Genomic DNA, 18680 nt, shown 5'->3' with positions numbered 1-18680 from the left:
GCCCACATCGTGCCCCAGCACCTGTGCAGGCCCGAGATTGGGAGCCTGCGACTGCTTCGCGGGGGAGAGACCGGAGGCGACCGGGAGACCCGACACCCACGGAGGTGTGCGGTGACCAGGAAAGACCGGGAAAGACCGGGAGACCCGACACCCACGGAGGTGTGCGGTGACCGGAAAGACCGGGAGACCCGACACCCACGGAGGTGTGCGGTGACCGGGGAAGACCGACACCCACGGAGGTGTGCGGCGACCGGTAAGACCGACACCCACGGAGGTGTGCGGCGACCGGGGGAGGCTGACACCCACGGAGGTGTGCGGCGACCGGGAGAGCCCCGGAGGAGACCGACACCCACGGAGGTGTGCGGCGACCGGAGGGGGTCGGCGACCGGAGGGACCGACCACCCGCGGAGGTGCGGCGGCCGGTAAGGCCGAGGCACTAAATACTCACCCGGGCGCGTCGACCGTAGAGTCGGGACGGCCCTGGGCCCGAGGCAGCGGCAGCGCGTTCAAATTGCGCGGCAGCTGCCGGGAGCACCTGTGGGCGGGGCCGGGAGCGCCTGTGGGCGGGGCCGGGAGTGCCTGTGGGCGGGGGCGGGGAGCATCTGTGGGCGGGGCCAGCGCGCAGCGGCAGAGCGTTCGAAAAGTTGAGCGGCAGTTGCCGTGGAGCACCTGTGGGCGGGGCCAGCGCGCACTGCAGCGGAGGCGCGATCGCACCGCGATTACAGCAGTGGGAGCCCAGCAGTGCCAGCCCAGCAGTGGGAACCCAGCAGTGCCAGCCCAGCAGTGCCAGCCCAGCAGTGGGAGCCCAGCAGTGGGAGCCCAGCAGTGCCAGCCCAGCAGTGGGAGCCCAGCAGTGCCAGCCCAGCAGTGGGAGCCCAGCAGTGCCAGCCCAGCAGTGCCAGCCCAGCAGTGGGAGCCCAGCAGTGCCAGCCCAGCAGTGGGAGCCCAGCAGTGCCAGCCCAGCAGTGGGAGCCCAGCAGTGGGAGCCCAGCAGTGCCAGCCCAGCAGTGCCAGCCCAGCAGTGGGAGCCCAGCAGTGGGAGCCCAGCAGTGCCAGCCCAGCAGTGGGAGCCCAGCAGTGCCAGCCCAGCAGTGGGAGCCCAGCAGTGCCAGCCCAGCAGTGCCAGCCCAGCAGTGGGAGCCCAGCAGTGCCAGCCCAGCAGTGGGAGCCCAGCAGTGGGAGCCCAGCAGTGGGAGCCCAGCAGTGGGAGGCCAGCAGTGGCAGGCAAATCATGGTGGTGGAGCATCCAGAGCCTACACTACGTTTGATCTACACAGCACGTCTTCTTGAGGGGAAGATATGGAACAAAATGAATATTTTGTGTTTAATGACCTGTGTGGTGATCTGTGTACTGAAAGCTTAATGTATTATATTTGATGCTTTTGTATATGTATATATCTGTGGAGTGACCACACGGAGTGAGTGACCACCCGGAGATGGGTGACCACCCGGAGATGAGTGACCACACAGAGTGAGTGACCACACAGAGTGAGTGACCACACAGAGTGAGTGACCACACAGAGTGAGTGACCACACAGAGTGAGTGACCACACAGAGTGAGTGACCACACAGAGTGAGTGACCACACAGAGTGAGTGACCACCCGGCAATGAGTGAAATTCCGCAGAGGAGTGACCACCATGATGGCGAAAAAAGCAATTTTGTTTAATTGTGTTTAGTTGTGTTATTGGTTTTGTTTGCAAAAAGCAATGGTGTTTTGGTTTTGTTTGTTAAATATATTTTAGCCCTCGAATGGTAAAGAAAACAATTTTATATAAGACAAGGGGGATGCTGTAATATATAAGACAAGGGGGATGTTGTGATATTGCTGGGACTACTTTGTGTATCCAAGGACTACTTTGTATGCCTGTGTATATAAGTGATTGGTGTGATTAGGCGGTCACTCTGGATCCAGGCGGCCTTGGAATAAACAGCCTGGAGTTAAGCTCCACCATGATAACATCTTAAACATGTGTACTCGTGGTCCTTCCAGAGTCACAACAAAGGTACAACAGGTACCGGACCACGAAGTACAACAGTCCTGCGCCTATTTTCTATGTTACTTACTGGTGGGTACAAAATTGGAGGCAAGGACGTATCAGAATTATTTTACTACTATCCTGAAAGTTTACATTTCCAGGGAGCAATAACCAGCTAGTTGTAAACACAAAATTGTTTATCTTCAACGAGCTGCATTTACTTACAGACGGTCTTTTATTGACTCAAAAAACCATCAGAAAGGTTTATTCAAACAGTTTATTAATAGATTACATCATCAGTGAAATAAGAACAACAAAGCTAAACATTTAACCCAATCTCTGCAGGAATGTGAATTAACTGCAGTCCCAATGAGTTCCTCAGCAATTTAGGGAAATGCCACTGGTTTTCTTGTCACAACAAGGAAGTTTACTCTCGCATTGTTGCATGCACTCTTGAATGCATTCAGAGAATTGGCCTCCAGAGAATTCCACAGATTCACAACTCTCAGACTGAAAAAGTTTTTCCTCATCTCAGTTCTAAATGGCCTACCCCTTATTCTTAAACTGTGGCCCCTTGTTCTGGACTCCCCCAACATTGGGAACATGTTTCCTGCCTCTAACGTGTCCAACCCCTTAATAATCTTATACGTTTCAATAAGATCTCCTCTCATCCTTCTAAAATTTACAATGATACCAAAGCCAAAATAACCTACAAAACTGTACGTCTTTGGAGTGTGGAAGGAAGCCGGAGATCCCAGAGAAAACCCACACAGGTCACGGGGAGAACGTACAAACTCCGCACAGACAGCACCCATAGTCAGGATTGAACCCGGGTCTCTGGCGCTGAGAGGCAGCAACTCTACCGCTGCGCCACCGTGCCGCATCTGAAACTCTGCTCATTAGGAACTGGCACACACGATATCATTAACTAAAATCATTGGTACAATTGAAGTCATTTTGAACACTTAAATTTTACCAATAGTCCCTCGCCTTGATGGATTTTGAACCTGGGCGATCTAAACAGTTACCCATGATCAAATTTGAACCAATTTGACATTTGTTTAATCATATTACTGTTGCCAATTTTACTCAAGGAGTTGACGAAGGTAACAGATCCTGAAACCCCGCAAAACGGCTGCAAAAAATATGTGCTGGAAGAACTTGGCAGGTCTGGCAGCATCAGTGGAAGGAAAGAATTCAAGCCTTCTGAAGAAAGGTCCCGACCCGAAGCGTTGACTGTCCATTTCCCTCCACAGATGCTGCCCTGACCTGCCAAGTTCCTCCAGCACTTTTGTGTTTTGATCATGATTCCAGTAGTTAAAGTTCTTTGTGCACTAGAGTCGGGGACAGATTCACTTCCCCTCTGTTATCAGGCTTCTGAATGGTCCTTCCATCGGCTAAGAAACTGTCCGATTCACATCTACCCTATTGCCGACGTTGGACTTTGACTGTAGAACTGTTGGGGTACAATGTGTGGGATAGGCACAAAGTGCTGGAGTAACTCAGCAGGACAGGCAGCATCTCTGGGGAAAAGGAGTTGGGGACATTTCAGGTCGAGACCTTTCTTCAGTCCATCTATGTTGCGGTACAATGCTGAGAACTATATTCCACACTCTGCATCTTCCCTTTTGCTCTACCAATTGTACTTGAGATGGGACTAATGGCATTTATACACACCGATCAGCCAAAACATTATGACCTGATGAGCCAAAACATTATGACCACCTGCCTAATATGCTGTTGGTCCTCCGTGTGCAGCCCCATACGCAGCAGGGTGCGATGCACTGTGTATTGTGACACATTCCTCCCGTGACCACCATTAAAATTTTCTGTGACTTGTGCCACAGTCGACCTTCTGTCGATTCGGACCAGACGGGATAGCCTTCGTTGCCCTCGCGCATCGATGAGCCTTGGGCGCCCAACACCCTGTCTGTCGCCGGTTTGTGGTTTGTCCCTCCTCGGACCACTGACGGTAGGTACTCACCACTGCTGACCGGGAGCACCCCACAAGCCTTGCCGTTTCAGAGATGCTCTGACCCAGTCGTCTGGCCATAACAATTTGGCCCTTGTCAAAGTGGTTCAGGTCTTTACTCCTGCCCATTTCTCCTGCATCCAACACATCAACTTCAATAACTGACTGTTCACTTGCTGCCTAATATATCCCACCCCTTGACAGGTGCCATTGTAACAAGATAATCAATGTTATTCACTTCGCCTGTCAGTGGTCATAATGTTTTGGCTGATCGGTGTATAGTATTACCTGATCGGATCGGGGAGCAGGCAAAAAAGCTTTTCACTCTACCTCGGTTCATGTGACAATAATAATCACAAACCGGTCAGTACTGAGATTGATGAGGTTTCCCTTTGAGTTAGTGAACAAATTCACACTGATGGCTTTTGATTGAACTGTTGAAATCTGAGCTACCCAAGATCAACATCTTAGTTAGCACAACATTCAGTCACTGTGCCAATGGATTTCTTTAAAAAATATATTTTTTGATTGGATGAGAATGCCTCATTATGAGTAGAATGTAAAACAATAAGGTGTGCTTTCATTATATTCAAGATGGTGGACATTGAGCAAATGCCATTGTAAAGGCTGTACATGTTGATTTGAACCTTGCTTCGACCTTAGTAGGCATATGATGTACAGCGTAGCATATGATAAAAGGACCCAGAGGCATTGGAGGATGCATAAAAGACCTTTACTAGTATGGAGGTAACCATGATGGTAGAACCATCAGGGAGGGACAAAATGACCCTCCAATTCTCTTTGTTACTGCAAATCCAAAACCGCAAGAAATTGCAGCGAATTGTGGACGCAACCCAGACCATCACAAGGACCAGCCTCCCTTCCACAGACACCATTTAAAACCTCACGCTGCCTCGGCAAGGCCAGCAGCATAATCAAGGATGATTCGCACCCTGGCCACTCCCTCTTCTCCCCTCTCCCATCGGGGAAAAGGTGTCCCTCCAGACACCAGATTCTGGGACAGTTTCTTCCTTTATCCATGGATCTGTACACTGTGGACGGCTCAATTGTAATCACGTATTGTCTTTCCGCTGACTGGTTAGCACGCAACAAAAGCTTTTCACTGTACCTCGCTCGGTACACGTGACAATAAACTAAAACTGAACGGAAATCTGTGTTCTTTTCTCGGATTCTCCTTATGATTCTAAGAACACTTCTGCTCTCCGCTACTTTGGTGCAAAGTTAGTGTTCCTTCATCCTCAAGTCTCTCATTTCCCCTCCACTTCACGACACCCGTTTCCTTGTCAAAAATTTCAGTTGTTGGTCGGTCATCAAATTTCCTTCCCACGCTCACAAACAGTTGGTGGTCCGGTTCCAAAAACATCACGACCGCTGTGCCCAAAACCAAGCAGGACCTGACCTTGGGAAGAGGGCGACATCCTTCTTCTAATGGGCAGCACAGCAGCGCAGCGGTAGAATTCCTGCCTTACAGCACCAGGGACCCGGGTTCGATCCCGACTACGGGTGCTGTCTGTACGGAGTTTGTACGTTCCCCCAGTGACCTGCGTGGGTTTACTCCGGGTGATCTGGTTTCCTCCCACACTCCAAAGACGTACAGGTGTGTGGGGTAATTGGCTTGGTGTAATTGTCCCCAGTGTGCCATAAGGCCATAAGGGATAGGAACAGAATTAGGCCATTCAGCCCATCAAATCTACCCAACCATTCAATCACGGCTGATCTATCTCACCCTCCTAACACCATTCAATCATGGCTGATCGTGACCTGGGTGTCATGGTGCAGCAGTCATTGAAAGCAAGCGTGCAGGTGCAGCAGGCAGTGAAGAAAGCGAATGGTATGTTGGCATTCATAGCAAGAGGATTTGAGTTTAGGAGCAGGGAGGTTCTGCTGCAGTTGTACAGGGCCTTGGTGAGACCGCACCTGGATTATTGTGTACAGTTTTGGTCTCCTAATCTGAGGAAAGACATTCTAGCCTTAGAGGGAGTACAGAGAAGGTTCACCAGATTGATCCCTGGGATGGCAGGACTTTCATATGAAGAAAGACTGGATAGACTAGGCTTGTACTCGCTGAAATTTAGAAGACTGAGGGGGGATCTTATTGAAACATATAAAATTCTTAAGGGGTTGGAGAGGCTAGATGCAGGAAGATTGTTCCCGATGTTGGGGAAGTCCAGAACCAGGGGTCACAGCTTAAGGATAAGGGGGAAGTCTTTTAGGACCGAGATGAGAAAACATTTCTTCACACAGAGAGTGGTGAGTCTGTGGAATTCTCTGCCACAGAAGGTAGTTGAGGCCAGTTCATTGGCTATATTTAAGAGGGAGTTAGATGTGGCCCTTGTGGCTAAAGGGATCAAGGGGTATGGAGAGAAGGCAGGTACAGGTTACTGAGCTGGATGATCAGCCATGATCATATTGAATGGCGGTGGCCTACTCCTGCACCTATTTTCTATGTTTTCTATGTTCTATCTATCTCAAGAAGGTTATGCCTTCTTCCCATAACCTTTGACATCAAGAATCTATCTGTGCCTTAAAGATATCCACAGAAGGAGTGTGTGTGTGCGCACGTGTGGGAGAGACAGTGTAAGTGTGTGGGGATCACTGGTTGGCGTGGACTCAGCGGGCTGGATGGCCTGTTTCCATGCTGTATCTCTAAACTAAACTGGTTAAACAGTTTACCGTTGCCACCGCTTTTCATCGGCCTGATCCGATGTCACAGATGGGATGTTTGCTCTTCAAATCAATAATAATAATAATGCTAGAAATACTGCCGCTGCAACCCTGGTGTATCCAGCTCTCACGGGTTCATTTTCCACAGAGACAGGGCCCAGCGGCAAACACCCAGAGTCTATTTTTACTTCTTGCCAAGTCTCTGTTGTCACAAACAAGTTACAGGAAGACATTTTCCACAGATTAATCCTTTCCTCCGGGTTCCTGAACAGGTATCTTGGCCCAAAGGAAGGCACATTGCTGGAGTAACTCAGCGGGTCAGGCAACATCTCTGGAGAACATGGATAGGTGACGTTTCACAGAGTGCTGGGGTAACTCAGCGGGTCAGGCAACATCTCTGGAGAACATGGATAGGTGACGTTTCACAGAGTGCTGGGGTAACTCAGCGGGTCAGGCAACATCTCTGGAGAACATGGATAGGTGGCGTTGTGTGTTGGGAGCCTGCAGAAGGGTCCTGACCCGGAAGGTCACCTATCCATGTTCTCCCGAGATGCTGCCTGACCCGCTGAGTTACTCCAGCACTTTTGTACCCTTGTGCCCAATGACATGATTACCCTTTCACTTTCTTACAATGTGCTTTACCCCCCACCTCCCCATTGAACCTCAGACCAGGGTCCCAACCCCAGTCAGAAGAAGACCCTTGGACCCAAAAAGCCCCATTCCTTTTCTCCAGAGGTGTCAGTCTCAGTTTAATGTTACCGAGAGAGGCAGCAACATTGAGTCCCGACAGCAGGCTACGTTGTTTTAAGCCACATCGAAGTTCAGATAGCATTTAAAAATCCTGTAAATCCCCAGGATTGGATGTTTCAGGGATGTGAATGAATGCTGCAAAGCTTGAACCCAAATAGTTTATGCGTCGGACACAGTTAAAGTGGTAATGAGTGCAAGTGACTTTCAATAACCAGTGTATCAATAGCTTGTAGATGGGCACATAGATATGCAGGGAATGGTTAGCAATGGTTCAGTATAGCAATCGAAAGAGGGGTCTCGACACGAAATGTCACCTATTCCTTTTCTTTGGAGATGCTGCCTGACCCTCTGTGTTACTCCAACATTTTGTGACTATCTTCGGTTTAAACCAGCATCTGCAGTTCCTCTCTCCACGTCACCTCTCCACGTTCTCCAGAGATTCTGCCAAGTTACTCCAGCACTTTGTGGGTTTTTTTTGTTGTAAACCAGCATTTGCAGTTCCATGCTTGCTTGTACAATTATCTTGGCACAGTTGGATGTCTCTTTAGCTTTTATTTTAAAACAGAGATTGACAGTAGCTGGAGATGTGACAATCGTGTTCACACAGAAGGCCGTGGAGGCCAAGACAGTGGATATCTTTAAGGCAGAGATGGATAGATTCTTAATTGGTCCGGGTGTCAGTGGTTATGGGGAGAAGGCAGGAGAATGGGGTTGGGAGGGAGAGATAGATCGGCCATGAGTGGCAGAGTAGGCTTAATGGGCCGAATAGCCTCATTCTGCTCCCAGAACCTATGAACCGCACCTGGAGTACTGTGTGCAGTTGTACAGGGCCCTAGTGAGACCGCACCTGGAGTACTGTGTGCAGTTGTACAGGGCCCTAGTGAGACCGCACCTGGAGTACTGTGTGCAGTTTTGGTCTCCAAATTTGAGCAAGGATATTCTTGCTATTGAGGGCGTGCAGCGTAGGTTTACTAGGTTAATTCCCAGAATGGCGGGACTATCATATGGTGAAAGACTGGAGCGACTAGGCTTGTATACACTGGAATTTAGAAGGATGAGAGGAGATCTTATCGAAACATATAAGATTATTAAGGGGTTGGACACGTTAGAGGCAGGAAACATGTTCCCAATGTTGGGGGAGTCCAGAACCAGGGGCCACAGTTTAAGAATAAGCGGTAGGCCATTTAGAACTGAGATGAGGAAAAACTTTTTCAGTCAGAGAGTTGTGAATCTGTGGAATTCTCTGCCTCAGAAGGCAGTGGAGGCCAATTCTCTGAATGCATTCAAGAGAGAGCTGGATAGAGCTCTTAAGGATAGCGGAGTCAGGGGGTATGGGGAGAAGGCAGGAACGGGGTACTGATTGAGAATGATCAGCCATGATCACATAGAATGGCGGTGCTGGCTCGAAGGGCCGAATGGCCTCCTCCTGCACCAATTGTCTATTGAACCCATCTAGTTAGTTGGCTTACAATTATTCTCAAAATTCATTACATTACATAACCATGAAAATGCTGGAAGTGCAACGATGTCCCAAAATGTTCCCCTTGCCTGAACCTGCCGAGTTATTTCGGCGATCTGTTCATTTCACATATCCAACATTGTCAGTCTTGCTACTGTGACAATATAATTTTCTCTGTAAAGCCACCGAAAAGCCTTAATCACGTCTAAAGTCACACACAGAGGACTCCTGCCAAATCAGAAATAACCAACCTAGTGTAGACAGAAAACAGGGCCTATACAACTACAACAACAAGTAAAACAGTACAAAAGCATTTACTGTCCAATTTGGCCAATATTCCTGCTCATTTCCACCAACGCTGGATGCAGGACACTTGTAATATCCACCGCGAAATGGTTTAGCATTTTAATTTTTCTTTCGACCGCGGATTATCAGTGAAACATCCACAGTTCATTCAGTTTGCCACACCTAGGTTAAAAGGAGTGGTGAAAAAACCCTCAGAGAAACCAAAGCAGGAAATGCTTGGAAAACTCAGCCAGCCAGGCAGCATCAGCGGAAAATTGATCAGTATGGATGTCAGGGGTCATGGAGAAGAAGGCAGGAGAGTGGGGTTAGGAGAGATAGGTCAGCCACCATTGAATGGCAGAGTAGACTGGATGGGCCGAATGGTCTAATTCTGCTCCCATCCCTCATGAACTTAAGAAAACAGTCACCATTTCTCTCTCCATAGATGCTGCCTGACCTGTTGAGCCCTCTTGGCACCCTCAGTCTGAAGAAGGGTCCCGACCCGAAACGTCACCCATTCCTTCTCTCCTGAGATGCTGCCTGACCTGCTGAGTTACTCCAGCATTTTGTGAATAAATACCTCTTGGCATTGATCAGTTTTGTTTTCAGATTTCAAGCATCTGCAGTTTTTGATGTGGAGTGACACAAATAGAGAATCACTTTAGATCATTAAACTACTTCAAATGTTATGGGCTGTGCTTTGCAGCGATAAACGTGGTCATTTTATCATTGAAACTAAAAAATGGAAACGGTTTGTACATTATCATTGACTTCATTCTTATTGAAACAAGCCGAAGGTTTCAGTACTCACTATTGTGCTTCTTGTTGTGCTGCTGAAAAAGCTGTCCTTCTCAGAAAGGTCAAACCTAAAGGAAGAAAAGGTTGTTGAAGTAAGCAAAAGGAGGACCCGGCATGGGATACTTTGCAAGCGCCCTTTATGTGGTGACTATTTGCATACCTTGGCAATGCAAGCAAACAATTTCACTGTGAAGGTAGACACAAAATGCTGGAGTAACTCAGCATCTGGAGTCAGGCAGCATCTCGGGAGAGAAGGAACGGGTGACGTTTCGGGTCGAGACCCTTCTTCAGTCTGAAGAAGGGTCTCGACCCGAAACATCACCATTCCTTCGCTGATTCCTGACTGGAGCGGCTAGGCTTGTATACACTGGAATTTAGAAGGATCAGAGGGGATCTTATCGAAATGTATAAGATTATTAAGGGGTTGGACATGTTAGAGGCAGGAAATATGTTCCCAATGTTGGGGGAGTCCAGAACAAGGGGCCACAATTTAAGAATAAGGGGTAGGCCATTTAGAACTGAGATGAGGAGAGTTGTGAATCTGTGGAATTCTCTGCCTCAGAAGGCAGTGGAGGCCAATTCTTTGAATGCATTCAAGAGGGAGCTAGATAGAGCTCTTAAGGATAGCGGAGTCAGGGGGTACGGGGAGAAGGCAGGAACGGGGTACTGATTGAGAATGATCAGCCATGATCACATTGAATGGCGGTGCTGGCTCGAAGGGCCGAATGGCCTTCTCCTGCACCTATTGTCTATTGAGTTACTCCAGCATTTTGTGTCTACCTTCGATTTGAACCGGCATCTGCAGTTATTTTCCTACGAATGTCACTGTGGCGTGTCACATGTGACAAAGTGTTTCAATTCAATTCAACAGGAGCAAATTACAAGATCACAACCCAAAATCGTAACAGCAATCATGGAATTATGATACCAAGCAGGAAATGGAATATTATTTTAATAAACAGAAATTTAAATGAAAAAATACAAGGCATTATTATGAATTATTATTCATTCATGCTGCTGCTTTTCCATTTCATTACAGAGTAATCATGCATAAAGCTCCTTCCCACTCCAATGTTATGTGGCGATCACACCATCTTCAAGGTCGTGAAACTCAATGTTGGAGGAGGAACTGCAGATGCTGATGTTACACTGAAGATAGACACTAAATTCTGGAGTAACTCAGCAGGTCTCTGGAGAAAAGGAATAGGTGACGTTTTGGGTCAAGACCCTTCTCCAGATTATATAGGTTAACTGGTTTAAAACTAGTTTGTACAAACTCTATACGCATGATGAAAAAGACGAAATATTAAAGAAAAGGTGTTTACAAAATTGGAGAGAGGAAGGATGGCCCCTATTCTTTCAGGGAGATAGTACAGTGACAATGGGTCAAAAGTACAGTTTTGCAATGAAAACTCCTATTATTCAAGGCTTCAGTCTTCAGGAAATGGACATCCCAAATTGAATTATCAGGTCTGATAAATACTTAATGAACAGGAAACTATTCAAAACCAAGATTAGTCCACAAATTGAAATCCCAATTCACGCAACCAACTCTCAATTGAGATGTAGGCTTCTGTTGTCCCAGTATTGTCCTTGACTGGAACTGTGGGCCGTGATCGACGGCACGGTGGTGCAGGGGTTGAGTTGCTGCCTTACAGCGCCAAAAACCTGGGTTCGATCCTGACTACAGGTGCTGTCTGAGCAGCGTTTGTACGTTCTCCCCGTGACCATGTGGGCTTTCTCCGGGTGCTCCGGTTTCCTCCCATACTCCAAAGATGTACAGGTTTGCAGGGTTAATTGGTCTCTGAAAATTGTAAACTGTCCCTAGTGTGTAGGATAGTGTTAGTGTATGGGATGATTGCTGGTTGGCATGGACTCAGTGGGCCGAAGGGCCTGTTTCCGCGCAGTATCTCCAAGTCTACATCAAGAAAAGTACTTTTACTTCATGCATTTTCACTCTTCATGTTCCAAGCGATTAGGTCAGTTCATTCAGTTGACCGATTAAAGCAGTGGAGAGAGAGATTTACTAAAGTTAAACATTTTGTGTTAGATTGGGCCTAGATTGATCCTTAAACTTTACTGATTCCCAAACTTGGGGTTGGTTGCTAAAAACAAGTGACATTTGTAAAACTGAGGAGGTGCAAAAAGCTTGAGTAACTCAGCGGGTCAGGCAGCACCTCTGGAGAACATGGATAGGTGACGTTTCACAGAGTGCTGCAGTAACTCAGCGGGTCAGGCAGCATCTCTGGAGAACAAGGATAGGTGACGTTTCACAGAGTGCTGGGGTAACTCAGCAGGTCAGGCAGCATCTCTGGAGAACTTGGTTAGGTGACGTTTCACAGAGTGCTGCAGTAACTCAGCGGGTCAGGCAGCATCTCTGGAGAACATGGTTAGGTGACGTTTTACAGAGTGCTGGAGTAACTCAGCGGGTCAGGCAGCATCTCTGGAGAACAAGGATAAGTGGTGTTTCGGCTCGGAACCCTGCTTCAGACTGCTAAACGAGCATCTGCAGTTCCTGGTTTCTACATTGGAAAAGGAGGCAGCCCCAAATAGACCTGGTTTACATTTTCTAATCCAAAGAGGAAGCATAATATTTACGGGAAATAGATGAGAAAAAAACGGAGAGAATGCAATTTTTCTTTTTATAACCCTACAGTCTGTCTTCTGGAGAAAGGTAACTAAAGTAAATATTATCCTACAGCTGGCCTTGCTGAAGTTCCAGGAATGCACTTACAGCACTGCACAACTATCGGCTAATTAACCCCTCAGGTCAATGAATGTTCCAATTCAATTGTAACAAATTCATTTATCAGCCTAGGTTTGTCCCGGGAACATTAACAAGAGACCCGGTGTTCGATCCTGACTACGGGTGCGTCTGTGCAGAGTTTGAACATTCTCCCCGTGACCTGCGTGGGTTTTCTCCGGATTTCTTCCTCCAGCACTCCAAAGACGTGCAGGTTTGTAGGATAATTGGCTTGGTATAGTTGCAAATTGTCCCCAGTGCGTGTCGGATAGCGTTCGTGTGCAGGGGGATTGCTGGTCGGCGTGGACTCGGCGAGCCCGTTTCCACGCTGTATCTCTGAACTAAACCAACATCAACCCTTGTGCCACACCACCTATCATGCCAACTAGAAACATAGATAATAGGTGGAGTAGGCCAATCGGTCCTTCGAGCCAGCACCGCCATTCAATATGATCATAGCTGATCATCCACAATCAGCACCCAGTTCCTGTTTCTCCCCATATCCCTTGATTCTGTTGGCCCCAAGAGCTATATCTAACTCTCTCCTGAATACAATTGAAAGATTCATTTGCGCATTACCCATTTCCTCTTAGCTTGGATTCCTTCCAAATCGGAGCTTTTACTTTCCCTGATGATATTTCCATGCTACACTTCTTCAACTGACTTCTGGAAATCCCAAAATAGACTGGGGGGCCGATTCAATTAGGTGAGATTCCACTTACAAGTTAAATTCTATTTGAGGCACTAGTGTCCAGTGTGAGCCACAACACTATTAATATATAATTTAATTTACATCTGTTCCTTAATGAATTTCTACATATGTGACACGTCTTTCCATCTTCCATGCAGTAACAAGAGAGACACCACTTTAAATCTCCTGTAACATGCTGTAATATTTCAGAGCGGCACGGTGGCGCAGCGGTAGAGTTGCTGCCTCACAGCGCCGGAGACCCGGGTTCCATCCTGACCACGGGTGCTGCCTGTACAGAGTTTGTACTTTCCCCCCCCCCTGTGAATGTGTGGCTTTTCTCCGGGTGCTCCGGTTTCATCCACATTGCAAAGGCTTGCGGGTTTATTGGCTTCTGCAAATTGTCCCTAGTGTGCAAGATAGCTGTGTACGGTTGATCGCTGGTTGACCTGGACTCGGTGGACCAAAGAGCAGGTTTCAATGCAGTCTCTCTAAACTAATTTCCAGCTCTTTCATTCAGAGGAAGTGGGAGTCAAATATGCCAGGTTTGTCTTTTAAAACAATAGACAATAGACAATAGGTGCAGGAGGAGGCCATTCGGCCCTTCGAGCCAGCACCGCCATTCAATGTGTTCATGGCTGATCATTCTCAATCAGTACCCCGTTCCTGCCTTCTCCCCATACCCCCTGACTCCGCTAACCTTAAGAGCTCTATCTAGCTCTCTCTTGAATGCTTTCAGAGAATTGGCCTCCACTGCCTTCTGAGGCACAGAATTCCAGATTCACAACTCTCTGACTGAAAAACTTTTTCCTCGTCTCAGTTCTAAATGGCCTACCGCTTATTCTTAAACTGTGGCCCCTGGTTCTGGACTCCCCCAACATTGGGAACATGTTTCCTGCCTCTAACGTATCCAACCCCTTAATAATCTTATACATTTCGATAAGATCCCCTCTCATCCTTCTAAATTCCAGTGTATACAAGCCTAGTCGCTCCAGTCTTTCAACATATGACAGTCCCGCCAATCTTAAGTAGCTTAACTAACTCTTGCACCGAGTTCCTTGACATTGAGGGTTTATTGCCATTCCTTCCAACACCCCATGAAGATCGATTTATTCACAAAATGCTGGAGTAACTCAGCAGGTCAGGCAGCATCTCGGGAGAGAAGGAATGGGTGACGTTTCGGGTCGAGATCCTTCTTCAGACCCGACCCGAAACGTCACCCATTCCTTCTCTCCCGAGATGCTGCCTGACCTGCTGAGTTACTCCAGCATTTTGTGAATAAATCGATTTGTACCAGCATCTGCAGTTATTTTCTTATACCCCATGAAGATCGTTCCTCACGCCATTCGGTCAAACGCTGTGACCCAGTTGTGCAATTGTGCTGCTCTTTTTTTTATAACTCCTGAACTAGGCAGAATTCCCGATGGGGCCGACTGCCATTCGTTTGCTTCAGTTTAGAGATACAGCGCGGAAACAGGCCCTTCGGCCCACCGAGTCCGCACCGCCCAGCGATCCCCGCTCACCAACGCTACCCTACACGCACTGGGGACAATGTACAATCATATCATATCATATATCATATCATATATATACAGCCGGAAACAGGCCTTTTCAGCCCTCCAAGTCCGTGCCGCCCAGTGATCCCCGTACATTAACACTATCCTACACCCACTAGGGACAATTTTTACATTTACCCAGCCAATTAACCTACATACCTGTACGTCTTTGGAGTGTGGGAGGAAACCGAAGATCTCGGAGAAAACCCACGCAGGTCACGGGGAAAACGTACAAACTCTGTACGGACAGCTCCCGTAGTCAGGGTAGAGCCCGAGTATCTGGCGCTGTGAGGCAGCAACTCTACCGCTGCGCCACCGTGCCAATACCAGTTGAGGAACTTGGGCGGCCTGATATTGGTGCACACCAAAGGCTGAGATGTAACAAGACATGTTCTTCCTTGCAGCTGGGCATCACTGCCACACCTCAAGGCTGGACATTTCTGCCGCTGTCACAAGACGTTGCTCCGTGTACCATTTTAACGCAGACATAATTAAATCGACACCTGCATTAAAATGGCAGGAGAATACGAAGTCGCCGAGCCTGCATCTGCGGATATCGTTAACAGTGCCTTCTTGGCCAGCACCAAGTTCGAGGCAAACATCTCGGACATTCCTCGTCCGCATGGCTTTCTTGGTCATCATTTCAGATTCAGCACATTGCAGCTGCTGACAGCAAAATAGCCAGCCCGCTGTGCGGTCCAAGAAACCCCAGGGCTTCACTAAGCCGAGCAGACGTTTGGGAAACCCTCGGCAATCTGCGCATTACACGCTGGCAAAACTCTTCTTTTCCAGTTTATAAAAAAAAAAAAAAGTTTTTTTTTCTTTTAGCTTTACAGATACTGCGCGGAAACAGGCCCTTCGGCCCACCGAGTCTGCACCGACCAGCGATCCCCGCACACCACACTGTCCCACACACACGGGACAATTTACAATTTTACCAAAGCCAATTAACCCACAATCCTACACGTCTTTGGAACGTGGGAGGAAACCGGAGCACCTGGAGAAAACCCACGCAGAACACGGAGAGGACATACAAACTCCTCACAGACAGCACCCATAGTTGGGATCGAACTCTGGTGCTGTAAGGCAGCAACTCTACTGCTGTGCCACTGTTCCGCTGATTCTTTCAAGGCTGTGCAGAAGAGCACATCGAAAAATTAGACACGCCAGTAATTAGTTCGCGAGTCATATATCAGAAACAGGCCTTCAGCCTGCAAGTTCATTCTGATCCACAAGTGCCCACTTACATGAGGAGACTTTGTTATTGCCATCATCCTTCTCCCACCACCTGCCCAATTCTCCATTTAGAACGCTTTTTGCATTGTCCACTCTCACTGTAACTTCCTGGTATGTTCAATCCTTATCTACCCCGGGCACTTTCCCCTGTAACCGTATGTGTGAAAACGCACACCTCCAGATTCAGGGACAGTTTCTTCCCAGCTGTTATCAGGCAACTGAACCATCCTACCACAACCAGAGTGAAATCCTGAGCTACTATCTACCTCACTGGAGACCCGCTGACTATCTTTGATCGGACTTTATCTTGCATTAAACATTATTCACGTCATTCCCTTTATCATGTATCTGTACACTGTGGACAGCTCGATTGTAATCGTGTATTGTCTTTCCGCTGACTGGTTAGGCACGCAACAAAAGCTTTTCACTGTACCTCGGTACACGTGACAATAAACTAAACTGATGAGGTGCAACACCTGCCTCTACACCTCCTCCCTAACCACCATCCAGGGACCCAAACAGCCCTTTCTGGCGAGGCAGAGATTCGCGTGCTTCTCCTCCAACCTTGTCTACTGGTTCGGGAATCAGTTCCATCCGAGACCGCAAGAAATCGCAGCGAATTATGGATGCAGGAAACCGAAGATCTCGGAGAAAACCCACCCCGGTCACGGGGGAGAAGGTACAAACTCCATACAGACCAAAGATAGTAGAGCAGAGCAAGATAGACCACTCGACCCTAAAAACCATAGTATGTCACGGCGCCATTTTAGTAGGCAGAAACATTTTAAAAGAAAAATAACAAAAATCTGTGAATTGATAGATGTGATATATTCTGCATTTTAATGGTATCATCACACATACTGTTCCCCCAAAACACTGATCACACTGCGAGAGGCAGAGCGATCGGCGGGTTTTGCTTACTAAAATGGCGGACGCTACGCTCCTTTGCGGACTGCACTTCAGTATAGGCGATTTCGACGGAGTGGTTCATCTTGCTCCTCTAGTATCTTTGGTTGCACCCCAGCAGTTGGGGTCAAACACGGGTCCCTGGCGCTGTGAGGCAGCAACTCTACCGCTGCGCCACCAGTTAGCTTGGTTAGCTTTCACGCGGCGTTTTGTGCGTGGGTACTTACAAATGCTTCTTCTCTCTGGAGAAGGGGTAGGATAGGTGCTTGTAGGTGATGTTGTTGTGTTCTTCCACTTTTGGTCTCAACGGCGAAGTGATTTTGTGCAAGATATTGGATATTTTGCTGACGACCCCGGTTTTCTGCTTGACTTCATACACCTGCGGAATTAACAACAGTTAATTCACATGAACCCCACGAAAATAGACAATAGGTGCAGGAGGAGGCCATTCGGCCCTTCGAGCCAGCACCGCCATTCAATGTGATCATGGCTGATCATTTTCAATCAGTACCCCGTTCCTGCCTTCTCCCCATACCCCCTGACTCTGCTATCCTTAAGAGCTCTCTCTTGAATCTATCCTTAAGAGCTCTATCTAGGCTCTTTCTTGAAACGTATCCAAACAAAGCAGAGACAAAAAAATAAGCAAAACACAAAAAAATATATCGGAATGAACTAAAACGAGGAAAAGCGCGGTCGTCGACTTCCCGAGTTGCGTCTTTTAAATCCTTAAAATTTGTAACGCCGTCAATATGAAACATTAATTCCATGCAGATACGACAGAAAAGTGCTGGAGTAACTCAGCAGGTCAGGCAGCAACTCTGGAGAAAAAGGACGGATGCCATTTTGGGTCACAACCCTTCTTCAGGCTGAAAGTAGAGGGGAGAGCCGGCAACAGAGGACCTCAGGAAGTGTGGGACCCATAATGGCACCAATTATCATCAATGGGCCATTATGGATGCCACCCTTCCCGAGGTCATACGTTTCCAGTCCTGATTTGTTCTGGCCTTTTCTCACCTTCAGTTAATCCCCCCCCCCCCTACTTTCAATCCGAAGAAGGGTTCCAACCTGAAACGTCACCTATTCTTTTTCTCCAGAGATGCTGCCCAATCGGCTTGGTAAAATTGTGCATCTAACCATGTGTGGTTGTAGGACATTGTTAGTGTGCAGGGATCGCAAGTCGACGCAGAATTGGTGGGCCGAAGGGCCAGTTTCTGCGCTGTATCTCTAAACTAAACAGTACACAAGAGTGGCCACGTTTCGGGCAACATCTTGTACCGTTCCGAGTTCAAAATCTTCATCTCGCATTCGTCCAGTTTGAAGGACCGCTCATTTCGACTAGACACTGAAGAATTTACAAGCAACTTTTGAACCAGTAGACGAGGAATCACCATCCAAATGAGGCCTCAAAGCAAAAGCCCTTGCGATGATTCACCGGGTCGCTAAAAGTGCGTCTGGACTCATCGCACTCTGCGGGCAACTCTGCCAGCTCGTGAAGAATCCAATATATATCACAAATCCGCCTGACCCTCTCCCACCCTTTCTCCACATCATCATCGTACATCTGGTAAGCTTCCAAGGAAACGTGCTTCTCTAAACATATTTCAAGTCCACCACAAATGTAGTT

The 18680-nt window shown here is 47.8% G+C and overlaps 1 protein-coding gene across 1 annotated transcript in view; it reads right to left on the bottom strand.

The window, feature by feature from the left end:
• Positions 1–18680, bottom strand: part of ano1a (anoctamin 1, calcium activated chloride channel a) — a 218615-nt gene that overhangs the window by 100708 nt on the left and 99227 nt on the right. Inside the window, exons 7-8 of the mRNA XM_078414914.1 lie at positions 17284–17435; positions 9941–9995 (exon numbers count right to left, since the gene is read on the bottom strand). Of these exons, the coding sequence (XP_078271040.1) occupies positions 9941–9995; positions 17284–17435 (207 nt within the window). The remainder of the gene's footprint in view (positions 1–9940; positions 9996–17283; positions 17436–18680) is intronic.

Source organism: Rhinoraja longicauda, chromosome 18, assembly GCF_053455715.1.
Source record: "Rhinoraja longicauda isolate Sanriku21f chromosome 18, sRhiLon1.1, whole genome shotgun sequence".
In the NCBI taxonomy this organism is placed as follows: Eukaryota; Metazoa; Chordata; class Chondrichthyes; order Rajiformes; family Arhynchobatidae; genus Rhinoraja; species Rhinoraja longicauda.
Note: the sequence above shows the minus strand (reverse complement) of the source record. Positions and strands in the feature narration are given on the sequence as shown.